At 38.0% G+C, this 11,793-nt stretch overlaps 1 protein-coding gene and 1 long non-coding RNA gene across 3 annotated transcripts in view; one reads left to right on the top strand and one right to left on the bottom strand.

Moving 5' to 3' along the window:
- LOC138411878 (uncharacterized) overlaps nt 1–603 on the bottom strand; it is a 54,904-nt gene extending 54,301 nt beyond the window's left edge. For both annotated transcript variants that reach the window (XR_011244373.1, XR_011244372.1), the window contains exon 1: nt 479–603. This is a non-coding gene — a long non-coding RNA (uncharacterized lncRNA). The remainder of the gene's footprint in view (nt 1–478) is intronic.
- A 35-nt stretch (nt 604–638) lies between these two features.
- Nucleotides 639–10,963, top strand: igfn1.3 (immunoglobulin like and fibronectin type III domain containing 1, tandem duplicate 3). The gene is made up of 24 exons (XM_069533258.1): nt 639–866; nt 2,957–3,024; nt 3,172–3,294; nt 3,384–3,517; nt 3,609–3,708; nt 3,806–3,847; nt 3,922–3,967; nt 4,072–4,252; nt 4,372–4,473; nt 4,611–4,773; nt 4,893–5,165; nt 5,264–5,965; nt 6,051–6,175; nt 6,270–6,411; nt 6,505–6,798; nt 6,902–7,198; nt 7,290–7,469; nt 7,617–7,745; nt 7,822–8,130; nt 8,244–8,329; nt 8,481–8,673; nt 9,154–9,450; nt 10,038–10,364; nt 10,452–10,963. The coding sequence occupies exons 2-24, from the start codon at nt 2,973–2,975 to the stop codon at nt 10,454–10,456; spliced, it is 4,302 nt and encodes a 1,433-aa protein (XP_069389359.1). The 5' UTR covers nt 639–866; nt 2,957–2,972; the 3' UTR covers nt 10,457–10,963.
- Nucleotides 10,964–11,793: the final 830 nt, after the last annotated feature.

The following is an 11,793-nucleotide window of genomic DNA, read 5'->3' as shown; positions in this document are numbered from 1 at the left end:
AAATATTACATATGAAAATTCATCTCACCTGTTCACCTCCATGAAGGTTTATGTAAGTAATTTATGTTCAGTCTTCTTATATTACCTCTCTGAGCAGTTTTGTGGGGTCAGACATTAGTCCCAGTTTAGTGTCACTGAAGAAGAGGGTCAACAGTTGCACCCTGGGCTAAACCATGACTGACCAGTGTAGGATGACACTTCTCAGTTTCAAAGAGAAGTGCTTTTGAAATGCTCAAATAAATGCTAACTTATTTACTCAAAATAATTAAAGCTCATGAGTATCATAATGATGTCTGGGTTTTTTTCATCTGATGTCCAAAATAGCATCAGGGAACAAGTAAGAACATTCTTGCAAAGTGTCAAATTTTTATAAAAGGCTTTCAACATTTTAAAATTGTTCATTAACTCACAAAAAAACAAACAAAAATCAAGAATGCAATTATCTACTAAATCTAAATTGAATTGACACTTAACTTACTCTGAGATGAAGATCAGGCAGCCCACATGTGCAATTAAGCTAATGGTGAGGCGGCTCAGCCCATGGCACTTCTATGTCACTTCCCATGAGACTTCCCTTTTTAACAGGAGCAGCCAAAAGCACCCTGCTGCAGTTCTAAAGCTTCAATTCCAGTTTTGAGGGAGGGATTAGAAAGCTTCACTGCTGCATTTCCTCTGGTGCTGCATTTTCAAGAACCTATGGCACTATAGGGCCAAAGTGCATATCAGTAAACCTATACGCAGGAGCCACAGTGAAAAAGCAGGGGCTCTGTGTGTCTCCGAAATACTTTGATGCTGAGCCCACTCTCAGGAATCAGCTGGAACCTGGCAACAGACAACTCAGAGCAGCAGTTTACTTGGCAAAACTAGTAAGTACACATCATTATAATCAAAAAATATTATTACGATATGAAGATATGAGAAAATCCCCAACATTGTATTCTAATATGTGTATATGGGTGTATATTCTATGAACCTATTTGACGTCCACACAGTTGACATGTAATATCACATTTGTTTAAATTATATTAGATCTTAGATTGTGATCTAATGAGTTAACGTGAGTCAGAATTCTAATACAAATGGCATACTGACACCAATTTATACATTTTCAGTGCTTCTGAAGTTGAACTGCAATAGTGTTGCTTGTATTATCTGCTTTTTAAAAACTGTCAGAGCCAGAGTTAATGCATTAAAGGGAAGGAAAGAATAAGTCAGTGCAGATGTAAGGAAAAGGTGGAAGCTGATGATCGAACTACAGAGCAGAGCCTTTAAAATACCTCTTACATTTTTTAATGTGTTATAACTGAAAATCACTCTTTCGCTTTTTGTTCTGCAGAGACTCAAAGTACTTTGAAAATCTTAAGAATTAAGTTGTAGGTTTTTACCACGCAAAAATGGCAAAGGACAAGACGGTGCCGTTATTAAATGGAGCTCAGAAATGTAATACATGGGCCTGACAGGTTATTCATAAATCAGTTCACTCATAAAACCCTCAGGAAAGCTATAAATATGGGTTCACAGCAGTGCACCATATACAAGTCAGTTAACTATGCCGGAACTTGACAGAGCTCAGTATATTTTAAACATTTCATTTTAACTTCATTCATTGTTTAATAAATTTACAGTTATGTTAACAGCTCAATCTCTCCCTTTCCACTGTATCTGTTTTACACTTGTGTGATGTATTATGTGCTATTGAGTGGGTGGTTCTGCTAGTTTGTTTGTTTAATTAAGCAGACTAAGGCAAATTCCAAATATTCACGTTGATAAGGCAATGAACCATTGAACCTTGGATCTTATCTTAATTAAAATAAAATGTATGTTAATAGTTTAAAGGGCCATTGAATACAATCCACAAACAAAAGGCTCCTGTCAGTGGACGAATGAGTGGACAGAGTGGTCTCATTACTTTATATTCAAGATACAATAAGATGTTTGCATCAAACATTCTGTATGAAGTAGTAATATTTAAATATGTGATTGTTTGTCTAAGTCAAATTCTACCTCTGAAATGATATCTTTATTAGAAATATATTTTAAAAAATGTAAAGATATTTTGTAGTGCAAATAATTACTTGCTTTCTGATTTATGATGATTTAATTTGTCATGTAAAGTGCATAAACAAGTAGTGATTAAAGCTTGCTCATAAAGCAACGTATTGGCAATACTTTGGAAAGTGGTCGTAAAATGTTTTAGAATCTTTACAACTTTGACTTAATGAGACAACTATAAACTATGACCTTTAACCACCAACATGAAATTAACTAATTAATTAACTAATTCCTTCAGAAAGGTGAGGGATAAAGAGAACTGAACCTAATACAAAGATGGATGTCACATTTTGTTTACACTAGTTATTGAGCCTTGACAGATACTTTTATGAGGTATGTGACCTACTGCCTGCAAAACTAGGACAGTCAATCAGGAATGTTAACTATTTTGTGATCTCAGGAATTCTTACATTAATAGTACAGATAGAATTACTTACTCATGCATCCTTATGCAATTTGAGTTTCACTCTCTTAAACAGCGACATCTCGCAATAAAACTCACACTGAAATATTATTTCACCCACTTTTTGTTATTGGAATAATTAATAAATCATGTCCCATTACATCTATGCTGGCTCTCCAAGGATAGGCTTTACTTACAAATGCATTAGCATCAGGTTGTTAATTTAAGCACACTGCCTTAAACCACAAGTTAAACAGTGGTTAGCGATAGCCAGAGCAGATTCAGACCATCTGTGGGACATTCAGACAGACAGATGGGAATTCATATGACTTTTAACAGTGGCCAAGACATTCCATCCTATCAAGATTACCCTGAAATCCCATTATATTGACATGGAAGCGATTTCATCTATTGCATAAACGTCCAATTTTCAGAATAAAGACTCATTAAATGATGCATATGCACACTAAACAGTGTTTTGTTGTACATTTGCATTGACAGAGAAACTGTTAGCAAGATGTTTAAGATACGCAAATCTAAAGATGAGGAGCCAACTGCTCCAGGGCAGGGTGAGTAACCAAAGAGTTTTAAACTTTACTTTGCATGTCAATTATTGCCTAATAATAAGTTTTAAACTATATTAAAGCAACGTAGTTCAATACAATTATTCTTTAAGTTCAATTTTAAATAATGCCATTTGTCTCATTTAATGACAGTGAGAATTAAAAAGAAGTCAAGGGTGCCTGGAGTTATGATCACCCAATATGTGGAGGAACTACCAGAAGGCATGAGCACGCCAGATTTCACTCGGAAACCAATTGCTCTGACAATTCAAGAAGGTAAAGTAAAATACCACCTCTGATCACATATCCAACTTCATTTCTTGACTGTGCTGATTATTTAGATAATAACGTTGCTGTTTCTGTAGGAAAACTGGGGATCTTCAGAGCAGTAGTTACTGGTAATCCAACACCAACAGTGACGTGGTTGAGAAATGATGGAGAACTTGATGAACGGTACAAAATCATTTTTGATAAAAGTTCTGGTGAACACCAACTACAGGTGAGGTCATGGAAATGTGATAAAGATATATCAAATAATAACTACTAAACAAATCTGCAATTAAATGTTCAATCCTTGCATTTAATGATAGCTGCCAGGTGTATCGGTGGATCAAGCTGACACATACAAGTGCTATGCAGTAAATGAATTTGGAAAAGCAATTGTCACAGCAACCCTTAATGTTATTGAAGGTGCGTAACTCACTTCTATTTCAGGATATATTCAAAACAAATAATTATGATGATAAATGACATCTGTCTCACTTGAATGCATTTCTTTCCATTTCAGTTGGCTTCAAAAAGAACAAGGCTTTGCAACAATCAAGAACAGGTACACGCTATAATTACTTTATAATAACAGTGAATCATGCACTGAATTGAACCGTGATGCTTGTTGTGTTGCAGCTATCCGAGAAACACCAGAGGATTTAAAAAAGTCCTTAAAAACAACGTAAGTAGTGCTGTGATTCAGGGCAAGGGCAAACTTTACTTTGTTTTTTTCTTGCTATGTATAATTATTACCTTAAAGTAATTTGTGTTTTTTTCCTTTTGGAGGGTTGACACTGAGTCCAAAGATGGAAAACTAGAAATCGATGACAAGTTTTGGGAACTATTGCTGAGTTCAGACAAGAAAGACTATGAGAGCATATGTTCGCAGTACGGTATCACTGATTTCCGTTGGATGCTGAAAAAACTAAATGAGATGAAGGTAGAGAGGGAGCAAGAACAGGAAAAGGTACTGTATGGTTTCAATTTCATCTACATGTAAACATACACTGCCTCATAATAAAGTGGCAGAAAATAAAATAACGCCAACATTCGTGAAATCATGTTTTGATTTCTATTTGAGAACAGGTTGTTGAAAGACTTTGCAACCTGAAGTCCATTGAATTGAATGCTATTGGTGATGCAGAGTGTGAAGCTGAAGAGCCTGTTAGCAAAATCTTTATATATAAGGTGAGATGTTTCATCTTAAATATTTTTTTAATAGATTATACATTTATATATATATATATATATATATAAAAAACAATGTACATTATTATACATGCTACATATTTAACTCATTTGTATGACCTCATATGTTTGAACAGGATGGAATTATGATTCCTTTTGATGCTGAAACAGAGATAAAACATGGATTGAAGCAAGTGGGAAAGAAGTTTGTATTTAGCATGAATGGTGTTGACCTGGAGGATGCAGGATTGTACCAAGTGGAGGTTGATGGAATCAAGATCTTCTCTACTGATTTTAAGCGTAAGATAATGCTCTTTATTAATCATGTACATGATTGAAGTGTACATAAATGTTTTACAGCAATGCTCCATGGGAAATAGCAGATCTCAGGTTAACCCGTAATTTTGTGTTTTGTACAGTTCCCCCTATGGAATTCTTAGTTAAAATGCAAGATGTGAAAGCAGAGGAAAGAGAGGACGCTGTGTTCGAGTGTCTCATCTCGCAACCAATGAAAAAGATTACTTGGAAGGGAAAAAATACTCCATTGGAGCAAGGGGATAAATATGACATCCTCGTGTCAGATGACATGCTGATTCACACGTTGGTCGTAAAGGACTGCATGCCACTGGATAAAGGAATTTATGCAGCAGTGGCTGGACTCGCATCCTGCAGTGCCTGGCTTGTAGTGGAAGGTACTGATTATATTTCTCAAATTGTTTCTTTACATATTGTTTAACACTAGTCAATACCTCTTACACGTTTCTGGTACTGTCTATCTTTTTATAATCAGTGGACAGTGATCCAAACTTGAAAGGAAAGAAGAAAGCTCGCAAAACAACCCGGGCAGGTGGTGGTGGTGGTGCTGATCTGTTGATGATTGCTCAAGAACAAAATGCTAAGATACAGAAAGAGAGGGATGAGCTGGTTGCAAAGGCAAAAGCAGAGGCAGAAGCTGCAGCTGCAGCTGCTGCTGCAACTGCAGCTGAGAAGGCAGAAGCTAAAGCAAAAGCCAAAGCAGAAGCTAAAGCAGAAGCCAAAGCCAAAGCCAAAGCCAAAGCCAACTCCGAAGCGAAAGGGGAGCCAAAAGCAAAGGCAAAGGAAAAGGAAAAGGCAAAGGAAAAGGCAAAGGTTAAGGCAAAGGCAAAGGTTAAGGCAAAGGTTAAGGCGAAGGCAAAGTCAGAAGGGGGAGAAAGTGCAGCAACAGTTGTAGGGGAGGAAAAGGAGGAAGAAGAGAAGGAAGATGTTGAAGATGACGAGGGAGATGTGGCGGAAGACGAAGAGGAAGACGAAGAGGAAGACGAAGAGGAAGACGAAGAGGAAGATGAAGTGTCCGAAGCGGATCTATCTACTTCATCAAAACCAAAGAAAAAGGTAGAAGCACGGGAGGGAGAAGCTCCTGCTGAAGTTGCTGATACTGAAGAAGAAGAGCAGCCTATTAAAGAGAAAAAAAAGAGAGTGAGGGCAGGCCCACTTGTTCCTGATACAGTCATTGGTAAGAGGCATCAGAACATAGTAGATGACATCTTAAATCTTAAATACTTTTTCTGTTATAAATGAAAAGGTTGCATTTCTTTTAGACCCTGGAGTTTACTTCACTGGTGGACTTTCTGATGTAAACGCCATCATTGGCACTGATGCAGAATTGGTCTGCAGACTGAGCAGTGAGGAATGTGATGGAGTCTGGTACAAAGACGGGAAAGAGGTGAGGGATTTAAGAGATGATGGAGTTGTAGCTTTCACCTACGACTTCCTTAGATGGAGGTGTGTTAACGTATGTGCATGTGTGTGCATTACAGATAACAGCAACAGATGATATCTGTATTGTTAAAGACGGGACTTATCGCAAATTAATTTTCAAAAACTGCAAAGAAGATGATGCTGGAAAGTATCGATGTGAAGCTGATGGGCGTAAAACAGAAGCCGTGTTAAATGTTGAAGGTATTGTAATCAGACGCAATAGAAAATGGCAACCACTGCAAAAATGTGTACAATACTCTTCTCTTTTTTAAATGATGTATGTTTTTCTACCAGATCCTCCAAGAATAAACACAGATGACCTCGCTGTGTTCATAAAACCTGTCACGATCAAAACTGGCAAAGAGGCAGTATTTAAGGTGTCATTTGTTGGCCGGGAGCCCTTGAAGATCCAGTGGTACAACGAAGGCGAAGAGCTGTTGGAGGACACCCATATCAAGATTGAAAAATCTTCCTCACACAGTCGTCTGGTACTAACCAAGTGCCAACGCAGAACCACAGGAGAAATTAAGATTAAGATTAAAAATGAATGTGGAACAGCTGAGGCCATTACACAGCTTTATGTCTTAGGTTTGTAAACTGCATCTTAGATACTGCATGTTCTTAATTTGTATTCATTTTACATAATGTAATTCATGCACATCAGTACAGTTATTGTTTTGTGTTACTATAGATAAACCAACCCCACCCCTGGGCCCTGTGGATATAATTGAAAGTTCATCAAGTTGCATTGACTTCAAATGGAGGCCTCCCAAAGACAACGGAGGCTGCCCCATCACTGACTACATCATAGAACGACAGCAAATTGGCCGAAACAGCTGGAAAAAACTCGGCAAGATTGGCCCAGAGCCCAAATACAGGGACTCTGATGTGGATCATGGCAGAAAGTATTGCTACCATATCAGGGCAGAAACGGATCATGGCATCAGTGAAATGATGGAAACAGACGACATTCAGGCAGGGACAAAGGGTAAGTCTTTCTAGAAGTCTCAAATAAAGTCTGTACTTTTTATAAGCTGAAAGCTAAAGTGACCATTATTTCCATTTCATCATTGTTTTAGCTTACCCTGGTCCTCCTTGTGTGCCAAAGATTGTTAGTGCTTTCAAAGACTGTATCAATCTTGCTTGGTCTGCACCTGCTAACACCGGAGGAACCAACATTTTTGGATACAACGTGGAGAAACGCAAAAACGGCAGTAATCTGTGGGGCCTTGTCAACCCACCTGAAGAGCCCATTAAAGGTAAATTTGAGTCACTTTTCACATTCACTGACTCTATTTACAGTGCTATGTTTGTTAAAGGCTTGATTTTAGACCTGAACTTGGGGAACATGGGACTTTATTTTTACGTTACATATATTTTATTTGTACTGTTTTACATTACAACAGAGAAAAAGTATGCAGTAAAGGAAGTTGTTGAAGGCATCGAGTATGAGTTCCGTGTATCAGCAATCAACATTTCTGGAGTAGGAGAACCAAGCGCACCCTCTGAATTTGTGTTTGCACGAGATCCGAAAAGTAAGTAACAGGTCGAAATCTGCTTTGTGTTGAATCTAAATACTTTAATTCCTAACACCTCAACTTATTCTTCCAGAGCCCCCTGGTAAAGTCATTGACTTGAGGGTGACAGACTCCACATACACCACCTTATCTCTGGGCTGGACGAAACCCACAGAGGAAGAAGGCGTCCAAGATGAGGCCAAAGGATACCTTGTGGAGCTCAGACCAGCAGAAAGTCCACAATGGGGTAGCTGTAACTCCAGTGCAATCATTATGACCTCTTACACTATTATGGGTCTGAAGTCTATGGGCATGTACTGGGTAAGAGTTATAGCCACCAATGAGGGTGGAGAAGGTGAGCCTCAAGAGTTGGACAACTACATCATTTCAATGCCACCTCCAGGTGAGTCAGTGGACACCTAGTCAACAATTAACGATCTACAGTCAAACGTTGACATATTTTACCATCATTAAATCGCTTTTTCTCTAATATTCTCTCTTCTTACTTTGTTACAGTGAGACCTCAATTCACTGACAAAAAAATAAAGAACTTCATGGTAATGAGAGCTGGGAACTCTGCTCGAGTCAACTTTAACTTTCAGGTTCAGTATAATAATGATTCAAAAGCCTCATCAGCACAAAATGACCAAGAAGTTTAAGTCAATGTCCCCTCGAAAGATGCAGATTAGACATTTTACAGTTGTGAAAAAGTGTAAACCCAGATTCAAGCTGTTTATCTCCGCTTGTGGACAGGCCTCTCCAATACCAACAATTAATTGGCTCAAGGATGGCCTGCCTGTGCCTAAGCATGTGACAGTGAGCAACACAGACACATCATCCCAGTTGATGATCTCCTCATCAGAACGCCATGACACCGGAATCTACACTATAATTGTGAAGAACCTTGTTGGTCAAGACACCTCCAGTGTGGAGATAAGAATTACAGGTACACTGAAAAAAAAAAAAACCTCAACCTATATCCTTCAGATAAAAATGAAATCTATAGCAAACGTTTTGTGGAGCTGACATTTTTAGGACGAGGTAAAATGCTTCCTTCCATCAAAGTCGAATAGATCATACCTCCAGCTTCACAAATGTTAAAATTTTCTGCTCCTTTGCTTTATTTCATCAACTGATTGAGAAAATATTTGGCAGTTTTAAGGAATGACAAGTGATTGTGATTTGTAATGTTAAATCTATGTTTATTTAAGCTATGGATTTATATGCAAAAGAAGTCTATCGTAATTAAGGTTGACTATAAACAGTGTATAAAAAAATAAAAGGTGTTTACTGTCTGAATTTGCTCTGGATTTAAGCAACATGCTGGCGAAATTCTGTAAGAAGATTGTGTATGTGCATCCCCTCTGTGGCCAGCACAGATATAATGCATAAAGATACTAAACATTTGATTCCCACACATTTCTAGATGACCCCAAGCCTCCAGGCCCTGTGGAGCTGGATGAGAATGTGTCAGGAACAGTGACAGTCTCCTGGACCCCCTCTCCAGATGAGAAGAAAGACGACAGGCTGCACTACTTGATCACAAAGCGTGATTCCGTTAAGCGTACCTGGCAAACTGTGGCAGAGCATCTCTTCAATAACAAGTTCACTGCCGTCAACATCATGCCGGGGAGACAGTATCAGTTCCGGGTCTATGCCAAGAATGACATGGGGCTTTCCGCACCCTCCGAGTCAACAATCTGGGAAGTGAAGAGAGCAAAAGGCAGGTTTAATGACAGTGTTGCAAAACTTGTGGAGTAAAACATTACTCAACTGGTTGATCTCAAACATTTTGGTTATCTGCTTAATTTTCAGCTTTTTTACAAAATGATTAATTGAAAATATTTCGGTATTGGACCGTAGGGCTGTCAAAATTGCTCCAAAATGACGTTCGAATATTCGCTCTAAAAAAACACAGGTTCGAACCATTCGAATATCTATCTATAATATATGCGCTTTATGTCAATAACAGGAGGACAAACTAATACAACGAGACATAACTACTTGTATAGGTATTTTTATCTCAGTTTTAACATAAAACATACCTACACATTACAAAATAAGTAAATGAACTAACCGTAAAACTTAGATCGTAGAAAAAGAACGCTCCGTCGCTCGCTTTCCACATGGAGTATACTGTACAACAAATTGCAAAGCACCGTTAAAACCAACAGCATTTCATATAAATGTTCTTCATCCTCAGATAAACGCACTGATTTGAGATAAGTGAATCAGACAACAGCAATGAAAACTGCATCGATCATTATGAATTGCACCTTTTTAACTTTTGTCTCCCTTTTATAATCCCAGAAACATTTTCTGTGAATGTTCCTGCCTCGAAGGACTGCAGCTTCGAGATGCCACCATCATTCTCCGTTCCGCTAAAAATGCACAACAGTCCAGAGAGGTACGAGTGCTACATGAGTTGTGCAGTGACGGGAAATCCCAGACCCTATATCACCTGGTACAGAAATAACATCAGCCTCAACACCAACACTAACTACTACATAACCAATACCTGTGGTGTCTGCTCCATGGTGATACTCAAAGTTGGGCCAAGGGACAGTGGAGATTACACGGTCGCAGCTGAAAATAATCTGGGCAGAGTGGAGTGTACAGCTAAACTTGTTGTTAAAGGTAAAACAAATCCAAAACATCAGTATTATTCTGATTCTCTGGCTGAATATGTTGTAACAATGCCTCTCTCTTCCCCCTCCTCATCAGAATAAAGCTGTGGTCCTGAAATCTTGAAGACGAGTGCTCCATTTAAATAAATTAAGGATTTGCCAACTGAAACCTGCAGTTATCAGCTTTTTTTGTTGTTTTCTTTGTGAATTTCTTGTATTAATGCCTTTAAATAAACTGTGGTGAGAAGAATAAAGGTTAAAAGACAAAAAGAAAGGAATGATTCTTCATAACTTTGTTTGGAAGCAATTAATTTATTCCCCACATGCAGTGAGGAGATTGAGATGTGACATCTGGGATTCAACATTAGTGAAATGCTAATCTTACACCCAAACATGTTTATTTATGGTCATTTTTTTTCTTGAGCTATGACAAGGTTACATCTGGTGTTTTCTGAATACAAATATTTTCTTTTCTTCTGACGTTACCACCTCACGGAAAATTGGCAATATGCTCAAACAGATTTAATGGTTCTGTGTGTTCATGTTTAATGTTTTCATCATTTATGACTTTTCCAAAATGTAAATAAAATCAATCCTGTTCAAAGTGAACTGCAGTGTATTACTTTAACCTAAATTCAGTCATGAGTCTGTAACTTAATGTAAAGCAAGAGTATGTATATGTATAGAAAATAATAATAATCCCCTGGGCAAATTAAAAATATGTACCAAATTTATTTTCAGCCAATCAAATAGTGGGGCCAACAGACGTTACCGTCCATGGAGCCTCAAGGCTGTAAATGAAAAGAATTTAAAGAAAATAAAATTCCGATGTCAATGGTCATTGGTCTCATCTGTGCTCACTGTATAAAGTTGCATTCAGTTTAGCACATAACTGTTGGACACTGTGAGGTAAATGCTGCCTTCATTCTGCCAACTGTCACATGGCTTCAAATTTCTCTTTTACTGTAAACACGTGTCAGCACGCTTTCAGAGGATATTGAGAGTCTATTATAGAAAGTCATAAATGATAAAAATTTCCCGCGCATGACTTGCATGTACAACCGTGCAAACAAGTCCACATCTTCCTGTGTGAGGTCCGGCGACAGGCTAATATTATCCATTATACAGTAGCCACATGGCATCTTGTTATTATTGACACAGCCCTTCACTGGGAATTTACTGTACCAACCACATGCCAATAGTATGTAGTAATACTGTGTGGTGATGTGTAGCTGGTCATACAAGAGGTTTCATTTATTTGACAAAGTAAAATTACTTTCTTCACTTGACGGTATTTAAAGGAACAGTGTGTAGAATTTTGTGATATCTAGTGTTGCATGTTGCAGCTGAACACCCCTCACCTCACCCTCTCCTTCCAAACATGAAAAAGAACCTGTGCCAGCTTCAGTTGTCATAAAAACTCAAAAGGTGTTTAGTTT

This window comes from Paralichthys olivaceus, chromosome 2 (assembly GCF_024713975.1).
Source record: "Paralichthys olivaceus isolate ysfri-2021 chromosome 2, ASM2471397v2, whole genome shotgun sequence".
NCBI lineage: Eukaryota > Metazoa > Chordata > Actinopteri > Pleuronectiformes > Paralichthyidae > Paralichthys > Paralichthys olivaceus.
This window is presented reverse-complemented; position numbering and strand designations above follow the sequence as displayed.